The 23,510-nt window shown below is 39.8% G+C and overlaps 1 protein-coding gene and 1 long non-coding RNA gene across 3 annotated transcripts in view; one reads left to right on the forward strand and one right to left on the reverse strand.

Annotated features, from left to right (window-relative positions):
* Window positions 1-10,759: 10,759 nt before the first annotated feature.
* LOC123595817 lies at window positions 10,760-15,224 on the reverse strand. Its single transcript, XR_006711391.1, has 2 exons — window positions 12,879-15,224; window positions 10,760-11,014 (listed from the first exon to the last, which is right to left on the reverse strand). It is a non-coding gene; the product is annotated as an uncharacterized LOC123595817 (long non-coding RNA).
* Window positions 15,225-20,855: 5,631 nt separating this feature from the next.
* The window catches only part of CCNI (cyclin I), a 35,769-nt gene continuing 33,114 nt past the window's right edge, over window positions 20,856-23,510 (forward strand). Inside the window, exon 1 of one of the 2 annotated variants that reach the window (XM_045473667.1) lies at window positions 20,856-21,421. Coding sequence is in view for 1 of the 2 variants with exons in the window: in XM_045473668.1 (XP_045329624.1) it covers window positions 21,344-21,421 (78 nt within the window). In the remaining variant the exon portion in view is untranslated. The remainder of the gene's footprint in view (window positions 21,422-23,510) is intronic. The other variant, XM_045473668.1, reaches the window with a different exon arrangement.

The raw sequence follows: 23,510 nt of genomic DNA on the forward strand, positions 1-23,510 counted from the left end.
TAACTCAAGAAGGGATTTGATTTGATGACAAGAGAAAAGCTGCAGGTGCAAAAGTAAAGGCAAAACACTGAAATGAACATGGTGTGTTTACAGTATATTGGCAAACTCAGTGTAATAGAGAGAAATAAAAGCGAGATTAGCTCAGAAGGGTGGGAGCAATTTGTGGCATGCTTTGGATGTCATGTTGAAGGATGTGGATAGCATAGAAAAAAGATTAAAAGCAGACTTCTAGTTTCATGTGGAGCTTGCATCCCACAACCACCAGTAGCTAGGTGATCCTGGGAGTTTCCTAAATGTTCTAAAATTCTTCCTGCCTTGCAGAAGCCACCACTCCTGAGCTGCCTGTGCTGCCCGGTCATGGTCATCCCAATGTTCTTCAACATGGCATCAATGGTGAGCTCTTGGGCTGCATCTCCTTCCAGCTGTTTGCAGACAAATTTCCAAAGACAGCAGAAAACTTTCAAGTTGTGAGCACTGGAAAGAATTTTGTTTTCATAGAATTATTCTGCACTTTATGTGCCAGGTGGCGACCTCATTCATAATGGGACTAGTAAGTTCACCTATGGGGAGAAGTTTGATGAATAGAATTTCATCCCAAATCACATTAGTCTTGTTATCTTGTCCATGGCAAATGCTAGACCCAAGACAAACCAGCTTTTCGTGTGTACTGAGACTGAGTGGTTGGATGGTCTTTGGCAAGGTGACAGAGCGCTTTGGGTCCAGAAATGGCAAGACTAGCAAGAAGATTATCATGGCTGACTGTACAATTATGCTCATCATGTTAAGTGTACTCTTTAATCCTCTTACCTATGTCACCATCCCCTCACACACCTCCCCTCTGGTAACCACCAGTTTGTTCTCTATGAAAAGTTCTTAGAGTAAGAGGAAAACAGGGAAAAGCCCTGCTAATGAGCCAGATGTGTTATGTGCTCTGAGAGGTCAGGATTAGAGGTGAAAGCAGGCCATTACATGGACTACTGTTAGTAAAGTGATGGTGCAGACATTCAAGGAATGCCAAGAAAGCTGAGAAATAAAGGCCTCAACATCAGTAAAAAACAATAAGGCAAGACCAGTTGCTGAGAGTGAATGGAAGAGGATGAGGCTAAATGCTTAGTTGGGACCTTGGAAGAAAAGATACAGACCATTGGAATTTGGGTAATTTGAGGGGAGTTTATAGAGCTGTGAGCAAGGCTTAGGAAGAAGAACAAGGGATGGGGCATTACCCCACGGCTGGAAGTAGGTGGGACTACGACCATCTGTAGGCCTGAAGAAGCAAAAGGAGGGACACTTACCGAGACCAGAGATAGCTGTTTGGAGAGGACCATCTGACTGGAACTATGCCCTTTCGGTAAAGGGATATAGCCCACCTGCAGGGAACTGGTAAGGAGGTAGCTCGGGAGTAAATAATCTGATCCACTCTCCTCCCACCCTCTAGATTTTAGCTAAAATCATTCGTGGAACTCAACTAGAAGCCATAGGGCAAGGGATTCAGGTTGTTGCAACCTTATGGTCAGCTTCCTGGGCACAGGGCAGAGTAGGTAAGGTGTAGAATGGGTCCAACACAACTGCTTAAGAAGAGTGGGAAAGGTTCAGCAATGACAGGTGAGAAAAAGGATGGGGAGCCAAAACATGAAAAAGAATTGCTGGGCTTCTCCGGAAGATCCAGCTGATCTAGGCCATACTTTAAAATAAAGCTATTCTCTTTATCTGATTACAAGGATCATACATGGTCATGGTAGAATATTTCAGAAGTATTAAAATCAAAGAAGAAAATTAAAATTACCCCAAATTCCATTCTCCAATGGTAATCAAATCTAATATTTTGAATATACTTTCATTATTTTCTCTGTGCACAAATAAACTTTTCAAAAAACAAAATGAGATTACATTATACACACTTGAATCATCTAAAGTTCTTTGGATACAAGCAACAGAAATCAAATCAGATTAATTTAAGATTAATTACTTAACTAATTCAATATTTATTGCCTGCCTAGAATGTATAAGGAATTTAATAGTATTACAAAGCAGATTAAGTTTATAATTTCATGGAATTCACATTCCAGTAGAGAGAGACATATTATATATATACACACACATATATATATATATATATACATATATATATATGTATATATATATATAATATTTTGGGGGGAGTCATAAATGCTGTAAAAAAATAAAACTGGTGGGGCATCTCTGTGGTTCAGTCAGTTAAGTGTCTGATTCTTAATTTTGGCTCAGGTCATGATCTCATGGTTCATGGGTTTGAGCGCCATATAGGGCTCTGCATTAACAGCGAGGAGCCTGCTTGGGATTCTCTTTCTCCCTATTTCTCTGCCTCTCCCTCAATTGCACTCTCTCTGTCTCTCTCTCAAAATAAACATTTTTTAAAAACTGAGTGAGGGATAGAGGTGGGAGGCTAATGCAATCGTCAATGTGAAAAATCGTGGCTTGGACTAGGAAGGTAATGAAAGAGGTCGTGAGAGTTGGATTCTGGATGTATTTCAAGGTAGAGCTGACAGATTTGCTGGTGAGAGTGCACAGATGTTCTCTGATTGCCCCTTCAGATCCACACTCCATTCTCTCCCATAGGCTGGAAGTCTGACCTCCACAGACCACACACCTGGATTCTCCTGTCCTTCCTTGGTTGGGTTCAGACAACTGGAGATTGGAGGGCAGGAGGAGAACAAGACCAGGACGGCTATTCTCCTGGACCCTTCCCTGCCACCCTTCAGTCTGGCAAAGACTACCCTTCTCTCCTGTTAGGCAGCAATCTCCCATAGCTATAGCTCTTGCTGGCTCTGGCAAACCCTCCCCACTCCATGCTCCTTCCTGCCTACAGGGAGTAAAGTCTTTCCGCTACCTCTTGGGCACTTCACCATTTCTTACTAGTTTCCCTTAACCAGACCACATATTTCTAAACAATCTTTTGAATTTTCCTCAGATACCCTTTTAGTATGCTATTTGTATCCTGCAGGGACCCTGAGGTCACAGCGGGTGAAAAAGGAGTCCAAGATGACTTGGAAGTTTCTGGTTTGACCATCTGGAAGAATGGAGTTGCTATTTACTGAACTGAGGGAAAAATTAATAGTGTAAAATGAACTCATTAGAAGGATATGGGGTAGCCCACAGAAGAGAATAAAAAGAAATGTAAAAGAGTGGATTGAGGCTCCCAGTTGGTGGAGAGCTCAGATTCAGAAGTTGGCAATCATTAGACTAGGTTTCCTAAAGGAAAAATGGGCTCACAGTATTCCACTTAAACAGAAGGCACCAGAGATCAGCTCTTACTGCCTGAAGGGGGAAATAAAACAACACAAAACTTGCTGACTACATTTAGCTACAGCATTTAACAAGCTTAGGGCCTAGAGGAAACCAGATACTGCTAAGCATCCTTCAATGCACAAGACAACTCTTTCAACAAAGAATTCCTCAGCCTAACGCATCAATATTGCCAAGATTGAGAAACCTTGCTCCAAATGGAGGCTATCACTTGCTCCAGTTTCTAGGTCTGAGGACAACAAATCAGATTACGGTACTCTAGATGCATGACCTCAAAATTCTATTGGTAACCAACTTTAAAAGCGGTAGTGGTAAATATATGGGTACTGCCCAAAAGAGGCTGTGCAGGAATAGGCACCACATCTGGAGATCTTAGTTTAAGAGTTGAGACTTTATCTTTACAACACTATAGTAAACTGCAAGGGCCCAAATGAATACAACCCCACTCACTGTAGTGTTTAAATTAGTGTTTTAAATAGCGCATTGTGTATGCGCTCACATTTGCAACTAAAATTAATAAAGTTGCACATCATGTAACAACTTTAAAACTCCTGCAGGAACCTCTCCAGGAAGCAGAGAGCTATGGTATTGTCCAATGACAGTTTCTGAAGCAGGCTCACACACAGGTTGCATTCATCAGGCACAACACGATTTCTGTGTCCCAAGGATCCTCTTGAGACATTCTGATTTACCTGGAGTAGGTAGACAAACTCATTAGAGAATGCAGCATACACTTCAGACATACTTTTGTCCTTAGCACAATGGTAGAACTGAGAATTTGAGACTGGCCTGGGGCCAGGGAGGAGGCACTGAGAGCAGATGAAGAAGAGGAACTTTGCAAATGAGCCACAGAGCCTCAGTGCTTGGACGACTCACTTGTTTCCTAACATTCTGGCAGAGACATTTTTCATAAAGTAAGAATGATTTTTTTTTTTTTCTATTTGGAGCTAGAAAGTTTTGCGTCTAAAATAAACATGATTCATGTCCCAAGAAAGCTCCGTTCTAGAGAACTCTGTATCCTTGGCTGACTTATGACTCCCAAACCCTCAGGATCTGATTTCTGATTCCCAACTCTGAGGTACTACCTCTCTGCCCTTTATTTTCAAGGTCCAGGAGGACCTCAAACCTTAAAAGAAAAGGGTAGAAATTGTGCAGCTATGTTCCAGGAGTTTGAGTTTCAATTATCAGAAAAGTGAGATCATTCTATGGTTTTCCCCTCCTCATTTTGCTACCTCTGGAAGTCCCCTAAATTTACTTAACAGTATTTCCCTGAAGCTATAAAGGCAGGCTTTTTTTTTTTTTTTTTCCTTAGCTCAGGAATGTTTTCATTATAAATATGAGATGCACAGAGATTTTGCTTGAGTACTAACAGTTTAGGCTGTCAAGTTAGTTCAGTAACATAATTCAGTCAACTCTATTAACTGATTTTTTTTTTCTGTCACAAATAAATATGTAAGTCCTCTTTTCAGACATGTGTGGTTTGAACTTTATGCATATTAATAATCAGTGTGAATTAATTAGCAATTATTCATTCAAAATATCCTTAACTCATAAGGTTAACCAGAGTATATTTATACTATTATTACATCTTTGTGTGTGTGTGTGTGTATGCTTTATACATGTAACATAAACACTTCGCATTTTAAAACATATTCTATATTTCTTTCACAATCATTATAGTACTTGGAGTAATTTTAAAAAATTAATTTCATTAAAATTTTTTTTTAATTAATTTATTTTTGAGAGAGACAGAGAGAGCAAGCTGGGAAGGGACAGAGAGAGAGAGAGAGAGAGAGAGAGAATCACAAGCAGGCTCTGCACTGTCAGTACGGAGCCCAGTGTGGGGCTTGAACTCATAAACTGTGAGAACATGACCTGAGCTGAAACCAAGAGTTGAACGCTTAACAGACTGAGCCACCTAGGTGCCCCTCATTTTTTAAAGTTACATTTGGTATTCATGTGTTTATTTCTTATTTTATGATATGGAAAAATGACATCTGTGGGGCATTTTTATTCCCCAAATACAGCAAATATTCTGTGAAACATTATGATATTCATTGTTATCTTTTGAAGCTTCTGATTTTCCTTCTCTTCATTGACTTATTCTTTCTGGTTATAAAACAGCTAAATTAAAATATAAGTTTATGACAAATCCCTCTTAAATTCCGTATACAAAATTAGTATTCTTGCAGGCACTGATAATAATGGAAATCCCTATGGGGCTCCTGGTTGGCTCGGTTGGTTGAGCATCTGACTTTAGCTCGAGTCATGATCTCCTAGTTCGTGAGTTCAAGCCCCACATAGGATTCACCGCTGTCAGCTCAGACCCTGCTTCAGATCTTCTGTCTCCCTCTCTCTGCCTGCCCCACTTGTGCTCTCTCAAAAATAAATAATAATAATAATTGGAATCTCTAGTAAATGTATCATTAAAATCTTATTAATTCACTACAGAGTTCACTTAGCTTATCTCAAAATGCAGTCTTCAGCCTACCTGAGGGTGCAGCAGTTAAAATGCAGATTCAGGACTTCATTTCAGAAGTTCAGATTCAGTAGTCCAGACCTGACCCAAGAATCTGGTTTTTCTCTCAAAGTAGCCAACAAGTAACACTCTTACGAACATCTTTTACACGTGTGCTTACTCAGCTTGACTGAGCTATAATTGACAAATAAAATTGTAATATATTTAAAGTATATAAAGTGATTTGATATGTGTATACATTGTGAAAGGATTCCCACATTTGACTTTATAAACACATCCATCACCTCACATATTTACCTTCTTCCCCCGCCCCCCCTTTGGTGAGAACACTTCTACTCTCGGCAAGTTTCAATTGTACAATACAATTTAACAGCTATAGGGACCAGGTTATACTTTAGATCCTCAGACCTTATTCATCTTACAACTGAAGGCTTGTGTTCTTTACCGACCTCTGTCCACGCCCCCTACCCTCCTGGCAGCCACCATCCTGCTCTCTGTTTATATGGGTTTGATTTTTTTCCTTTAGTTCCACACATAAGTGATACCGTGCAGTATTTGTCTTTATCTGACTTATTTCACTCAGCACAATGCCCTCCCGGCCCACCAATGTTATTACAAATGGCAAGATTTGCTTTTTTTTTTAAAGACTAAATAATATTCCATTGTAGATTTAGAGATATAGATATAGATATATAGACATAGACATAGATATATAGATATCTCTTATCACCTGCTGATGGAAACTTAGGTTTATCCATACTTCAGCTATTGTGAATAATGTTGCAATGAGCATGGGAGTGCATATATCTCTTCAAGACAATGATTACATTTCCTTTGAATATACATACCCAAAAGTGGGATTACGGGGCCACATGTTAGTTATATTTTTAATTTTTTGAGGGAAACTCCATATTGCTTTCCACAGTGGCTGCATCAGTTTACATCCTACCAACAGTGCTCAAGGATTCCCTTTTCCTCCATATCTCACTAGCAATGAGGGAAATGGGGAGAGGTCAGTAAAGACAAGTCTTTTTGGTAATAGAGATCCTAACAGGTGTGAGGTGATATCTCATTGTGGTTTTGATTTGTATTTCCTGGATGATTAATGATATTGAGTATCTTTTCAGATGTTGGCCATTTGTTATGTCTTCTTTGGGTCTTTTGCCCATTTTTTATGTGGGTTTGTTTTTTGTTTTTGTTTTGTTGTTGTTGTTCTTTTGTTTCCATTTTTGTTTTGCTATGTAACTGAGTTCCTTGTATATTTTGGATATTACCCCCTTATTGGATGTGTGTTTTGTAAATATTTTCTCCTATTCTGTGGGTTGCCGTTTCATTTTGTTGATTGTTTCCTTTGCTGTGCAGATTTTTAGTTTAATGTGGTCCCTCCTGTTAAGTTTTGCTTTTGTTTCCTTTGATTTTGGTGTCAAATCCAAAAAATCACTGCCAAGACCAATGCCAAGGACATTTATCAATGCTACTCACAGATCATGTAATTCAAAGGAAATGATGGAAATCATGAAAGATTTCAAAAGGAGATAAAGAAATCTATTATTTCTTCCTATCTGTTATTATTTATCCAAACTAAAGAAGAAATCCTGGTGATAAAATGCACCACATTTTCATAAACTGATGCCACCTGAGAGGAGACTGAAGCTGCCAATTCTAGAGCATAAAGTGGATGAAGGCAAGGGAGGAAAGTTATACGGTCATGGGAATAGATGACCTATAGTGCCTTTTGGGGGATCACCCCTGGTACCAGTTATGGTATTTGGTCAGATGGTATTTTGTAACTAACCAGAGGTTTAACACTATTCTAGGACCAACTCTGATCAGCCCAATTTGAACTGGGATTAAAAACATAAAAAAAAAATTATGTCTGTATTAGATATATCAGTCATATTTCCATTCACAGCCTATTCGAAGAGAATCTGCCTTCTAGCCTTTGGCCATGACTATTCTAAAAGACTCTGCCTTTGGTCATGCTTGTCTCAGGTGACTCTGCTTTCCTGGCTACAACTGATTGAACCAGGGGTAGACATCTGATTCAGCCTGAGCCAATTAGATGTTCTCATGTCAGAAGTTGAATGAGAACACAGAGATTGAGACTAGCCAAATTGTGCAGAGGAGCTCTCAGCCATGGAGGATTGGGGCAAATATGATACCATGGCAAATCAAAGTCTCAGAGGAGAATTACAGGGGAGTGAACTTCCAAAGCTTTAGAAAGATCAGAAATGGGGATGTAGAGGAGATGGAACAAGTGGACATACCCAGAGGAGCAGAGATGAGAAAAAGTAGTTTTTGGACGGCCAGCTACTTCCTGTGAAATAGGACTCTACCTTCTGAAATTAGATTCCCTGATATTCCCTGCATCCCTTCAGTAAATAACCTTCCCACACATGGTGAGAGAGTTAAGTCGAGGGGGTTTCTGCTGCCATTGGCAGTGATCCCTAAGCAAGACTATCTGAGCTTATCAGCCACAGTTTTCAGAGTTAACTAGGAAGGAAGCACACATCCTGTGAATGTGCTCAAGACTGCAGGGCTTCCCGTGGGATGCACGTCGAGTGTTGAAGCTCAGCCTGATGGGCTGGCCCTTTGTGACACTGCAGTGACGGTGCAAAGGTGACACTTTTTGCAGCGACGGTCAGCATTAAGGGATACTGCTGCACAGTGGGCTGAGATTTTTCTTTACTGTTTTCTTACTACCTCCACTCCTTTGCTCCAAAGACTAGTAAGAACCTCAAGGGAACTAGGATGAAAGTGATGTATCCGCCAGAGCACCAACTGCTAGGTTGTTTTCCCAAAAAATGTTTTTAAGAGATACAGATCATATTAATATGTGGCAGAGTTTGCTAATTGTCCTCTCAACATCCTTTGTCTTCCATACTAATGACAGCTTAAGCTACATCTAAATATAGCTAAAGACAGCATAGTAAATGGAATGTAAGCAGAATGACATATGCAACTTCTGGGTCAGGTGTTTTCTTCACTCTTTTTCCTTCAAAGTGAGCTTGGAATCAGGATGTGCTGGTGAGCTCTTTTCGGGGCACAAAAATGAAGCCAAATCTCTAAGGCTGGAAAACCAACAAGACGGACAGAGTTGATTCTCTATATTATAGAGCCACCACTTTGGTATCTTTATTTTTGAGTCTTTTGTTTCAACAACCTAGGCAGTATCCTAAATAAGGCCATCATTGTGCAGACCTTTCAGATGATTCTCTTCCCATTTACTGGAACCTGACATAAATCTAAGGGAAGAGCACAGAACATGTTTGAAGAGATGGTAGATATACCACTGCACAGTAAATCCGTATCAGGGGCAAGAAACAGAGACCCGGGAGGTGAAATAGATCCACTAAGATTTTAACAGGATCTTAGAATAAAGAGAATATTTAAGAATACTTAGGGATGTGCTAGCTAGAGGGGTGGGGAGGTGGGCAAAATGAGTGACGGGCATTAAGGAGAGCTCTTGTTGGGATGAGCACTGGGTGTTATATGTAAGTGATGAACCAATGGTTCTACTCCTGAAACCAATACTACACTGCGAACTAACTTGAAATTAAATAAACAACAACAACAACAACAAAAAAAAAAAAAAAAAAAAAAAAAAGAATATTTAGGAAAGCAGAAACTCTAAGTATTTTCTAAGAATACATAGGAAAGTTACACAAAATATTTGCATAGCTATTCTCAGTTTTCCCTTAAAATTATGATCACTGCACATTTCCCAATAAGTATACTTGTGTTTGTAACATTATCTCCTGCTTTTGTGGTCAGCTTGTGCTCAGCTTAATATTTCAACTCAGCCCAAGGCCTTATACACAGTTGATACTCAATAAATATTTGGGTATTTACAGAGTCAGACGGAGTCCCATATGACTGCAGCTCTTACTAGTAAATGTAGCTTGCAAAATCAACTGACATTAGCCTCAGTCTGTACCACACGATGTACCAGGATATGTTTAAATATGCCTTCAAGAATTTATTGCATTCATCTTAAAGAATTTGGAAGTTACTTAAAATGTATCTTTTACAATACTTACTCTTGAAAGAAGGAGAAATGGGGGGGGGGCCTCTAATGAAAAGGTATAATCTCATCAACTTACTGGCAAATACAACACGGAGTGATGTTGCTCTGGCCAGGATATTTCATCCCAGGAAATAATTCTTTCTAGCAGCTTCTCTGGGGGTCCTACTCAGAAAAGAGGCTTGACCCAAAAAAAGCTATTGAATGATAGTGGATAACAGTTTAAAAAAACCCAGTTAACTCTAAAGAATGGAGATGGTCAATCTAAATACAAAAAGTTTCCGATAAGAAAAATAAAACTTACAAAACTGAATAATAAAGACTGATTTAATATATAATCTTCAGCTACAAGTTTCTCCTTATCTCTTTCTTATCTAACCATAATATTAAATGAAAAGTCATATTATTGTTCATAGTAATAATTCTATTAGTAAGTAATTATAAGTCTATTATAAAAAGAATTTTATGTTTCTACTCCTTTGTTAACAGAAAGTGAATTTTTCTCTTAAAAAGTGAGAGTTATGTTTAACACGGGGGCTTTACTTACGCACTTTATAGAAAGTAGGGCCACCAAAGGCTCTAATGGATCTTGAGAAAGAGAGATGGAGAGAGGGTCAGAGAGAGAGAGAATACTTTGGAACTCACAGTAGTCTCCATAGGAAAGGATCAGGTGAGAGAGAGGCTGCCCCCTAATTTCTTTGGGGGTTACCTAACGTGGGCAGGGAACTCATTCTGCAGAGTTGCAAGTTAAAGTGTCCAGACACAGACACTTCAGGAGTTAAGTAGTGTCACATTAAATGTTACCTGATCCAGCGCCACATAAGTCGACAACAGAGCATTAAGAGCTAAAAGCTGTAAGAAATGTGTCAACATAAAATTTGACACTGTGAGCTCTATAAAAATGGAAAGCAAGTCCACACCGTTTAGAAATTCATTGAAAGGATTACAACACCAGCAAAGAGAGAATCCCTCAGTTCACTTCACTCTTTCTTTACTTAGAACAGCATAGATACTGACTTGCAAGGAACCTAATCCAACAACAGCAATGAGGACAGCGATGGTTGGCTAAGCGTAAAATGTGAGGCAGTGACCCCCACAGGTCATGCCAAGGTCAGTACACATCTGAAGAGAGCCAGCAGCGCAGCTGTGTGCAATGGCAACCAGGCAGAGAACAGAGATGAAATTCTTTCAATGTCTATCAAACAGATCAAAGTTTACTCTTCTCGAACCTGCCAAGGGAAAGTAGAAAGTTTGAGTGCCAGGAGGATTGGGGCACCAGCATTGACAGGGGTTGCTCAGAGCCAGCAATTCCTGTTGTCATGGCATCTACCCCTGGGGTTATACCCCTTCAAGCTGCTGTAGGACATGAGGCTACGTACTGATTGCAGCAAGCTTTAATGAAATTTTTTAATGTAAGATGGTTGACTCTTAATCCAAAAAAAGCCCTCCACTCAAAAAAACCTGTTGAAAATCTTTTCTAATGCTGGCTTTTACTGTAATTCAACTCCTGGAATTAGAAATAATTTTAGTATTATGATAAAGGGTCCTGGTTTTGTTAGCATAGAAATTACATTTTGTCTCGGTTCCTTAGTTTAATGTATATCAAACTTATAAAAGTCAACAGCTACCACTTGATATTAAAAGTTTTATAAATTCATTTTGAATTCAGTGAATAGTGAGAACTTAGTGAATAACTACTTGGCTTTTGAATAGTTTTAGAAACTAAAGCACTAAAATATGTTAAAAGCAAAGGCAAATAGCAAGATACTATGTATAAATATAAAAGCAACATTATCAGTAACATAGATAGCCTTGTTTTTTCACATAGACAAGATCCAGTTTCTGTGGCCTTAACTATAACTTTCTACAGTAAAGAATATGGTGCATATATTATAATGCATGTGGGAGTAGTTGTCAAAAGAAGTCTGTTCTATTCAACAATTCTCTGGGTGGAAAAAAAAAACCTGACTTGGCATTCAAATCAGTCTTTTAATATTCATTACCTATTTATATGTATGTTATAAATTTCTTATAGTGGTCAGGAAGCCAAGTTTCAATGGACCTATAAAAATTGATCAGTGGCTCTCTCTGAGAGGCATGATGGAGAATATCTGATATCCTAGGAGGAATCCTAGTCCCATGGAATACTGCAGTCTCTTTAGCACAATAGTTGTTTCCTCTCAATACTATTTCTGCAGCATTATTTTTCCTCCTTACCAACCTTATCCCCAAGCATTCAGAAGACAATATGGACTCAGGAATAGAAATTATCTTACAGAATAGTGAGTTTGGGGTATTTTTTTTTTTTTTTTTTTGCTTTAAAATGCAAGTGGTTATAAATATAGATAAGATTTAAGTCAGAATTAGCTGATCATTTTCTACACAGGTTGATCCAAAGAGTATTTTGTTTAGTTAGATTTTGGGGTCTTCATTTCTGCCATCACAGACTTCAAATGAGTAATAATATAAGGAATAGTTTTCTGAAATATGCAAAGGAACACAATTAAAAGGAGGAGTATATTCCTTTAGAATGGATTAGTTAAGAGGATTTATGGAATACCTCCAGTGGCAATCTTTCTAGGTAAAACAGGAAAACTATTTTTCCAAGATGGTTTAGATTTAATTTTACTAAAGACAGAAAGATAAAGAAACAATCAAAATCTCCTTTATTCATTGACTTAGTATTTGTGTTGATATATTTGAAAATAAAAGAAACTGATTTTGATAAAACCTTTGTTTCTTCATACTGTTAATGAAGCCCTTTTCCTAACGCACTAAATATGGAAATCACACTTGGTTGAGCTTGTAGGATGATCAGTAGCAATGAGGAGATGGTGGGGGAAAGAAAAGAACACAGAGCAGCACTGATGCATTAAATATTTCTTTTTTAGGAAGCTAGCATCTCTTTCAAATGATGTTGATGTCTTCTTCACTCACCCACAAAATCTGCTCATTTAATAGAATTCACCAACCCATCTAGTGGTGTTATCCACCCATGGGTGCTCTGAAACTCACAAATTATATAATGATGTGTTTAAGAGGGAAAGTGAAAATTGGCCTATATCCATAGAACTAACTCCCAAACTCTCTTACCTTCTTTTATGCTTTACCACCAGGTCTCTGCCCCCATTTATTTTGCAAGTCCAGCTCTGTTTCCCTTCTAGTTTGTTGCATCTTTGGCTCTGCTGGTTGTCCAGACTTTGCTTCCTGTTCTCTCCGGCTATGGCAGGATGTAACCACAGACTTGTAATTCAGATCACTTTCCAGTGGCCTCACAAGACTCTCCTGCCCACGCTATATGTGTCTTGTTCTCGACGAAGGCCCAGAATGGAGTGGGCCAAAAGAATAGGCTGCAACCATTATGACTTCAAGTTCTGAAGCTCCGAGATAAACATAAAGAATTTCCTGCTCGATGTTAGCTACAAAGAAAAATATCTCCAGCAGCAAGGATGAAACAGCTTTTCTTTTATGCACCCTCTGCAAAGAAAAGATGCTTGAACAATATTTATACTTTTAGAACCACCAAGTCCAGCTGGTATACAAACTGGGTCCTTTAGTTCCCACCTACATTTTTGTCTTTCTTCCTAATTTTGCATTTCAGTCTGGTAGGAGGCATGGCTTAAAAGGAATCCTTGAAAAAAGGCACAAAAACAAAAGAAAAAGTTAAGAGAAAAAAGTCCAAGTGAGAAGAATAGAGAAAAATAGTTTTGAAATGAGTAAGCATTTTGAAATATGGGAAAGGCTAATTACTAAAACTATGTGGATTGGAACGGAAATCATTGAAAGGAAAAAGTGTAATGTCAATAAAACCAAATTTTTCACTTGTCAAAATAGTACTGAAGATGAAGCATGACAAATATTCCAATATACATTCCCTAATAGAATTACAATATTCTATGGGAATGCCCCACCAATATCAGATGTTCAAAGTCATGTCTGGTTAGACATCAGAAAGCCACGAGAGAGCCACTGGTTAATTTTTGTAAATTCAGCAATCTGCTGAGTATGGCATTTGGGGCCCTTTGCAATCTGAACCCCAAATTGTCTGTACTGTACAGGGTAATATGATGGTTAATTTTATCTGTCATCTTGGCTAGGCTGTAGTCCCCAGATATTTGGTCAACAATTATCTTGGATGTTTCTGTGAAGGTGTTTTTTTGGATGAGATTTAACATTTAAATTGGACTTCGAATAAAGCAGATTACCCTCCATAACATGGGTGGGCATCATCTAATCAGTTGAAGGCCTTACTAGAACAAAGACTGACCTTTTCTGAACAAGAAGGAATTCTGCCAGCAGACTGCATTTGGACTTGAACTGCAACTCTTTCCTGGGTCTCTAGACCACCGGCCTACTCTGCAGGTTTTGGACTTAACCAAACCTCCATGATCATGGGAGATAATTCCTTGGAATAAATTCCCCTTTCTCTCTCTCCATATAGAGATAAATGTAGATATAGATGGAGTTGCATCCTTTTGGTTCTGTTTCTCTGAAGAAACTTGCCTAATACAGGTAGTGATAAGATCTGGATTCTAGAACTGAAAATAGGGTTCAGAATCTGGCTCTGCCACTTACCGTTTAACACATGATGGGAAAGTTACTTTACCTTTCTAAGCCTGTTTCCTCATCTTTAAAATGGGAATAACAGTAACTCCCTTAATTCTGTTTTCTTTTGTTTCTGTTCTTCCCTTGCCTGTCATAAGTTTGTTCCTGTCTACTGAGCTAAACCTTACTCTTCTTTCCATACCTGTGATGATTCTAAAAATATGTTCACAAATTCTTTGCTCTTCAAGTTTAATTCCCTTCTCCTTAAGTATGGCCTGGTTTTAGTGAGTTGCTTCTAACTAGTAGAAGAATATGACAGAAGTGACAGTACATCATTTCCCAGTTTAGGTTATAAAATGACTGCAGCTTCCACCTTGGTATTCTGATTCTCTGTTTCTGTTTGCCTCTGTCTCTCTCATCACTTGTATGAGGGAGCCGACATGAACAGCCCTTTGGAGAGGCCCAGTGGCAAGGAACTGAAGCCTCCTGACTACAGCCACACGATGAACTTGCAAGCAGACTCTCCAGGCCCCTCATGGCATCAGCTCCAGCCAACAACTTCCCTATAGTCTCATTAGAAACCCTGAATTAGAACTACCCAGCTAAGATACTCCTGGATCTTGAGCCTCCAAGACTGTGTAAGACCCTAAATACTTGTTTAATATGGCTGTTATTTTGTAAATATAAATTTGATACACAGCAAATAATGCCACATTCAAGTTTATAAAAGCACCCCTGATCAACAGAATTTCTCCTCTGTTTACCCATAGCATTCTGCATAAAACTATTATAAAACTTTTCATGTTATATGAATAATGTTCGTTAATGCGATTGTCTCACCTGCATGGCTGAGAGCTGCTTGAGGGTGGCCATCTTTAACTGTAGTAAGTGTAAAAAAAAAAAAAAAAAAAATCACACTCAAGCCTGGCACATAAAGGACTCTTACAATAGTTAGCCTGTTAGTGTCTCCAGTGTCATACGTTGATCTAAGTCTTTTGCAAATATTTTCCCGTTTAATCCTCATAAAAACCTACGAGACATATTATTACCCTCATTTTACAGATGATGAAACTGAGGTCAAGTTATAGAGAAGCTGATTAACTTGCTCACAGGCACACAGCTAGTAAATGTTGCTAAATTACAGAATGAATGAATACGTTTCTTACAAACAGGGCCATGTATGACTCACCTTCCATACAGTGCCTAGCCCAATATGCGACTGGGACTCAGTATTTACTAAATCAGCGTCTGGTAATAAAAGTAGCTTAGCTATGTGAGAAAGAAGTTTTGGAAACCCTGATTGTGGATAATTTCAATTGATTCCCCAAATAGTTATTTTCCTTTACTTATAAGAAGAAGGGTTGCAGTAAACATATGTTGTGATGAGACTAAAACTTTGGAAGACATTTACCTCTCTGTCCATACATTCCCCATAAATGTTTGACAAGAAACAATATGTATTGGTAGTGTGATTATATTAGATATGTTTAAAAAGATTTTTTTCCCTGAAGTTACTAAATTTGGTCGTTCAAGATTCAAAACAGTTTGTGAAAGAGTAAAGTGGTGGCATTTGAATGGTGTATTTTTGTCCCAACAAGAACAACAAAAGAATATTTCTACTGAAGACTCTTTGACTTACAAATTTAAAATAGGTGACTGCTGTTTGACTTCTGAGGCCCTTCTTAATGAAGCATGCAACCAATGATCCCTTTGGGTGAGGTCTTTCTAAATAAGCACCTGAATATGAAAAACCTAAACTAAAGCCAGCTTGCCTTCAGAGTTGGTCAGTCTGGAAAGCAGCTTGTGGCTTCCTATTTTTGAATTTTTGACTTCTTTTGTCTGAGCCTGTTCTCCCCACTTACTAGTAAGTAGGAGGTCTTTATATTATTTGATTTCTCTTGATGTCTATTTGGGAGGTTTATTCCTCTTACATTCTGTCACCATAGTGATTAATGAAAACATATTTTGGAAGCTGTAAAAAGGATCCTTAAGTGTAAGCAGATGCTAAAGATAAGTGGTTATAGTGGAAATAAATCATTTCCTTGGTTCCTGTAGGCCTCAGTATTTCTCCTTCAAGACAGTACCTTCATAAATCTTCTGCTGGGAACATTATCCTAAAAGTTTCATTTAAGACAAAGGAGACCAGAAATTTCTGTCATTAAAGATTTAATAGCCTGTCTTCTATACTCATAAAAATGTAAGCAGTGTACTTCTAATTATTTTTCTTTAAAGATTAAGGATGGCAAACCATTTTCTGCTCATCAACTTGATTCCCTTCAGTTGTCTCACTTTTCACTATTTTGCATTTCCGAACAAAGCCTTCCTTATGACAGTAACACTGTTTCTCAGGTGTTTCCCTACTCTACCACTCTGCATTTGGAGCAAGGCAGGTTTATTATTTCAAGATTCAATATTCCAGTCATGAACTAAAACAGGTCTAAGAAAATTTAATAACCCCTTTTTAAGCAGAAATCAACTCTCTAGAAATACAAATATAAACTGCTAACTAAAAACTTAAAAAAAAAATTATGTGTTCTAAGATTAAAGGCAAGACAAAAATAACCAGAGGGTTAGTATTTTTGTTCAAAGATTTAATGTAGGCCAGAAATATCCACAGGGTGAGGCAGGAAAGGGTAGTAATTGGAAGCACACCAGGCTCCAGAGTTAGGTCTGAATCCTGGCTATGCCTCTTCATGCCTGCAGATTTACTTTACCTCCTTATCTTCTGTAAAATGGGGACAACAAAAAATACCTACTATCGAGGAGGAGGAGTGCTGTGGGAATAAAAATGAGAGAATGCAACATGAGTGCACTGCCTGTACATAGTAAGTAATCAATGTATTTTAGTTATCATTATTTTCAAGTGCCATATGGAAAGATATTTATTTTTACTATTAGGACAAAAGGGAAACATTTCTAAAAAGACTGAAAAAAATGAAAAACGATGAATTTCTTGCCAATACATAGATATTAATATATTTACTTCATATGCCTTATTTCTTTTCTAAGGGAACTTCAAAGGCTTTCCTTTTTTACAACTATACTCATTGTAAAAGCAATTTCACAATTATTAAGAAAATAGAGATGTTGATTGCAAGGTCTTATGGGTGAACAGGGTAGAAGAAAGTTGATAGTTTTTGTTGGGACAACTGAAACTTGTTCTTACCACCTATTAATTACTTGAAATTCCGTTTATAGTATTGTAGATTAAATTGTCACTGGCACTCTGACAGACAGTAAGACAGTTTTAATAAACATAAAGTTCAAAAGGGTTAAGTACATAATGAAGTAGATAGAAGCTCTTAAATGTTCCCAGTTACATTTTAATTGGTTTAACCCCTCTGCCAAATGGCCTGGCAAATTGGTATTCATCAAAAGCCATGAAGCTGTAAGTACTATTGGACCCAGTAATAACCCAAAAAAGGTCACAAATGAAGATGTTAACTGGATTCTTTTTGTTTCTTTCATTTTTTTTGACAACTGCATTATTGATATATAATTCACATTTCATTCCATTCAATTAAATGTACAATTCAATAGTTTTAAGTACATTTGGAGTTGTGCAACCATCATCACGATCAATTTTTAGAACATTTTCCTCAAAAGGAAACCCAACATCCTTTGGCTATCGTCTCCCAATTCCATCTTTGCAACCAGTGCTAAGCAACACTAATCCTTTATGCCTCTATAGATTTTCCTATTCTGGACATTTCATATAAATGGAGTCATTACACTAAGTGAAAGAAACCAGGCACAAAAGACAACATACGTTTTCAAGGATCATCCATGTTACATCATATATCAGTACCTCCTTTTTTATGGCCAAATATCCCATTGTTTAGATGTACCACATTTAATCTATACATTTATCAGTTGGTGGACACTTGTGATATTTCACTTTTTTGGCTATTATGAATCATACTGTTATGAATATTCATGGACAGGTTTTTTTTAATTAAAAATTTTATTTTTATAGTAATCTCTACATCCAACGTGGGGCTTGAACTCACAACCCTGAGATCAAGGGTTGCATGCCCTATTGACTGAGCCTGCCAGGTGCCCCCCATGAACAAGTTTTTGCTTGGGCATGTTCTCATTTTTCCTGGCTACATATCTAGAAGTAAAATTTATAATGATTCTTACAGGAGTGAAAATCATGGTCCAACAATGTAATTATGCTGCGCTCCCAAAGGTATTATGCAGAAGTGTTACACTCTCAAAGTATTCTGCAGAAAAATGTTTGCCATGTAGAAGGAAAACCACATAGTAATATGGGAAAAGGCCACATGAAGTGAAAAAAAAGCAGGATACAACCCACTTAAAATCCTTCCTGGGCTTCCCATTCTCTGCTCTGTCCTATGGACCTGTGGTCCTCAGTTCTCTCCCCCTCAATTCTCAAGACAGCTATATATACTACCTTTCAGAGATTTTTAGAACATCTCAGCTTCAGACCCTTTGTACGTGTTGTTTCATCTGCCTGTATCACTTTTTCCCCACTTCTTTGCCTAGTGGTTTCAAGTCTCATCTTAAATGTCACTTCCTCAGAGAAACCTTCTCTGATATCCCCAACTAGGCTAAGGTTAAGTGTTTCCATTGCAGTCTGCAATTTTCCATCTTAATACTTTTGAATCTGGTAATTTTTAGTAATCAAATATTGAGAGGTTATTAAAGGGACAGGGACACAGGATGAAACAAAATATGCAAGATCCCTGTCATCCTAGATCTTGTATTTTAGGGTGGGAATACATCTACATGTATACAACTCAATACACTGGGTAATTTTATTCTTCATTTCATTTTATTTTATTCCAGTGTAGTTAACATACAGTGTTATATCAGTTTCTGGTGTATAATATATTCAACAGTTCTATGTATTACTCAGTGCTCACCCAGTTAAGTGTACTATTAATCCCCTTCACCTATTTCCCCCATCCCCCCTCCCCACCTCCCTCTGGTAACTCATTTGTTTGTTCTTATAGCTGAGTCTGTTTTTTGTTTGTCTTTTTTTGTTAGCTGTTTAGTATCTTAAATACCACACGAGGGATATATGTCTTTCTCTGATTAGCTTATTTCACTTAGCATTATACTCCGTAAATCCAACTATGTTGTTGTAAATGGCAAGTTCATTTTTTATGGCTGCATAATACTCCATTTTGTGTGTGTGTGTGTGTGTGTGTGTGTGTGTGTGTGTGTGTGTATATATATATATATATATACACATATACACTACATCTTCTTTACCCACTCACCTATCAATGGACAGGTGGGCTGCTTCCAGTTTGGCTATTGTAAATAATGCTGCAATAAACACATGGGTGCATATATCCCTTCAAATTAGTGTTTTGTAATCTTTGGGTAAAAATGTACTGAGTAATTTTAGATAGTGATAATCAGATTAATGTTTATCCTGTTTGGATTGTACACTCCATGAAGGCAGGAGCTATTTCTGTCTTGGTTACTTCCAGTTTGCTAGACCTTAGCACTGAGTCTAAGTGCTGAATATGCTCAATATAATTTTTGTCAATGACTGGTAAAATAGGCCTATAAAAAATAGGAGCTACTCCTGTAAATAGTTGACTTTGAGGGCTTTTTTTTTCCTTTCTGTAATTTCACATATTCTTTCTATAATTGCAGCAACTAAAAGATGAGCCCAAAATTATCATAGGTGAATAAAAGAACCTCAAATAAAACACATTTATATGTCCCCACACACTCATTAAAGACCTGGTAATAAAACCTACTCAAATACTCAGATGTGTTGGTTAAGTGTATAGAATTCCCTTGGCGCATTACCAAGAAGGTTCCCCACCATCAGGAGTGTAATTTACGGTTGTAAAAGACGACTTTAGCACCCAAGAAGGTGCTTATGGATATGAACCTCCGAATTGCCAGATTTCTAAAGCCCTTGAGAATCTACCTCCATCCACTATGCGCCACAGAGAAAAACCGCAATTCTACTTATACGTAATTGTCAGACACTTTTTTGCGAGGTCAACAAAGAATGCAAGATCTTTACACAACAGAGTACCAGCCCCTTCCCAATAAACCCTTCTTACAAGCTCTAGAGACCTATTAGGTTGGATAAAATCAGGTAGCTCTGGGGTCGTCCAGAAGAGCATCCAGACAAAACCCCACCCCCCAAGCGGAGCTCTCAGCCGCTTCTTTCTTCCCCGGGGCGCATGCGCAGCGCACTCTCCGGCCACCGCACGCCTCTGCCAGCGAGTGGAGAGCGCTTACGTCACCGTGAAGCTGCTGATGTGCCCTTCCGCTTCTCCAAGGAAAATGAGTCCGTGCACTTTTGACCTCCCTTAGCACACAGAAAACGTCTTCCTTTCTTCCACCCCAGTGCTAAAGACTTCTCCCTCCCGTCTCCAACAGCTTAGCTTTTTTTGCCGGGCTCCTCTGTACGTTCGTAGGACGAGGAAGGCGGCGGAGAGGAAAAACGACAGGGCACGAGACCAGTTCAGCCTTGTTTACAGGGAGTGAGCAAGTCTAGGAATCGGTCCGCGAGGGCGGAGCCGAGGAACCGGCACTTCTTCCTTCCCTCCCCTCCCTCCCCAGCCTTCCCCGCGAGCGGACGCGGCAGCGCCTCTGTCTCGCTTTTTCTTATTTCCCCCCCCTTCCCCTTTTTTTTTCCTTTTTCTCCCCTTCCCCCCTTTTCACCATTTCCCCTCGGAGGCGCTTCCCCCGGGCAGGGGCAGAGCCGGTCTCACCCCCCGCCTCTCCCCGGCCCCCGCCGCCCTATGGCGAGAGGGAACCCCCTCCCCACCCGGGCACTAGCGGCGGCGGTTGGAGGAGTGAGACCGGCGGTGGCCGCGGCAGCCTCAGGTCCGGGGAAGTCATGGAACTAATTCGCTGACCCACCGGCCACAGCCGTGCGTCCCGCTCGATCGCCAGCGCCCGCGCTCCTCCGGCCCGGTTCCCCCTCTTCTCCCTCCTCAGTCGGTCCGGTCCTCGTCCCGCGCGCCCCGCCGACGCGCGCTGAGGAAAATGGGGTGGTAACGGGCCCCCGGATGACCCCGCGTCACCACTGTGAGGCCTACAGCTCCAACGGGGAGGAGGAGGAGGAGGAGGAGGAAGAGGAGGAGAAGGTGAGGGGGCGGGGGGGGGGAACTCGCGTCTCCGCGCCCCGCGCTCGCGCCCCCCCCCCCCCCATTGCCCCTCCACCCCGTGCCACCTGAAGGGAAGCTCCGGGAGCCGCGCTCCCCGGCTGAGGCCCGGCGCCCGCCTCCCCCTCCAAAGGAAACCTTCGCGACCACCCCCCACTCCGCCCTCTCCACGCCAGAACGGTTCAGCACCTGCCCAGTTTGTAAACGGCTCTGCTGTGTTCCCTTTCGGGCTAGTTTTTTGTCAGCGAGTAACTTTTTTGTAGCAGCAGCAAATTGTCTACTTTGGTGCACTGGGCACCTCGAGCCTGTGTAACACACAAAGAAGGAGACACACCCCCACCCTTAGACTTCAACGCTACTGCGGGAGCCAAAGGAAGATAATTGACATTGCAAAGCGGAATGAATGCCAAACGATCCGTTGAACGGCCAGTACTGCGGGCACTCGCGGGAGGGGAATGTTACCCAGGGTGTGAGTGGGTGGGGGAAATTGGAAAGGAGGTGAGATAGAAAGGCGGGGTTGAAGTACCCGAAATTTTGAAAAGAGGACAGAACGGCCCCCTCTTGAGCTCGAGGTTCCATTGCAGGTCATTTGGGCAAGGGTTGAGAGTTGGGTAGCAAAGTAGTGGAAGGTGTTCCTGGGGAGGTAGAATGGAGTCACTGAAGGCCTCTGAATGTCAAGCTAAGGCCTTCAGTTTTTTTATTCTCTCAGTGGAGAGCACCTCCGTTTGAGGAGCAGGGTATGATGTTAATAAATAACACTTGTTGAACCTTTTTATCTGACGGCATTGTTCAAAGCAGTTTGCAACTCACTGAAGCCTCAAAAGGACTCGTGGTGAGGCAGGTAGTTCGGGAGCCTTAGTTTATCCAAGAGGAAAACTGAGGGTCCACAGGATGAAGTAATTTACCCTGTAGGTGACAGCTAGAGCCGGGTGGCCAGAATTCAGACCCGAAGAGCCTATGTTGTAGAGTCTCTTTACCGAAAAATGCATTTGTTGAAAACATTAACGATAGGATTATCTGCTTTTGCTTTTTCCATGTGATTTGTGGTAGATGAGATAGAAGGTAGTGGACAAATAGATGAAGAATGAACAGGGTTTAGATTTGCAGATTTGGAACCAGAAGGATGGGAGATTCTGAACTTCTGGACTGGGATAAATTTCTTACTGATGTAGAGCAGACTAGTTAGAATCAGCATGTGTGGGGAAGGCACGGTAGCGATGATTTGCAGCGACCGATAACTGGGTTTAAGCGACAGTGTGACTCCTAGTAGGTTAGAATGGAGCTCTACGATGTTTTTTGGTGAAGATTGGAAGCTGAGAGCGTGTACACGTTTTATTCCGATTGTAAAATACTTTAAAAACGAAAGGTACCTTTCTGTACGTTTCTTCATCTTTAAAAATGGGTGTAATAATAATACCAACTTTGTTAGGTTGTATAAGGCTTAAATGAGTTCATATGGTGTAATACTTTGAACAATAACCTGGCTGAGTCGTAAGCACTGATTGCTTTTTCTTATTCAGAACTTAAGCATAAGCTATTTATTAGGCATAGTGCTAAACTCTGGAGTGTTTGCTATCAGAGAACTCAGGGTTAGTAGGAGAGACAGGTCTATCACAGAGCAGATAAATTCAAAAGTAGGATTATGTCCAAGTACAGATGTGAGAAGGCAGGGTACTATTTACAGACCTGTGCAAATGACAGCTCCGTAGAAAGGGAAGTGCCAGCTAGAGAAGGACATTTCAGGTTGAAAGACCAGTGTGTGGAAAGGCATGGAGCTAGGGAAGCAAACAGCAGGCTGTTTTGGAATTACAAGTACCTGCAGTTCATTATTAGGTTAGGAACATAAAGTCAAGATGGTCACATTAAAATCCCTCTTTTTAGAATAGGAACTTCGTTCCAGAAGTCAGCATGAGTACAGAATTATTTTAATGGAGTTGGTGTTATGGTGATAATAAATATAAGAATTCTGTATTAATAAAGTTTCTGTTGTTTATCCAGCCCTGTGCAGCACGTTTTCTTAGAAGAGCAGGAGGCTCTGTATGTAGATTTGTAATAGAGTTTATGCTGTACA

The sequence above is a fragment of the Leopardus geoffroyi genome, chromosome B1 (assembly GCF_018350155.1).
Source record: "Leopardus geoffroyi isolate Oge1 chromosome B1, O.geoffroyi_Oge1_pat1.0, whole genome shotgun sequence".
NCBI lineage: Eukaryota > Metazoa > Chordata > Mammalia > Carnivora > Felidae > Leopardus > Leopardus geoffroyi.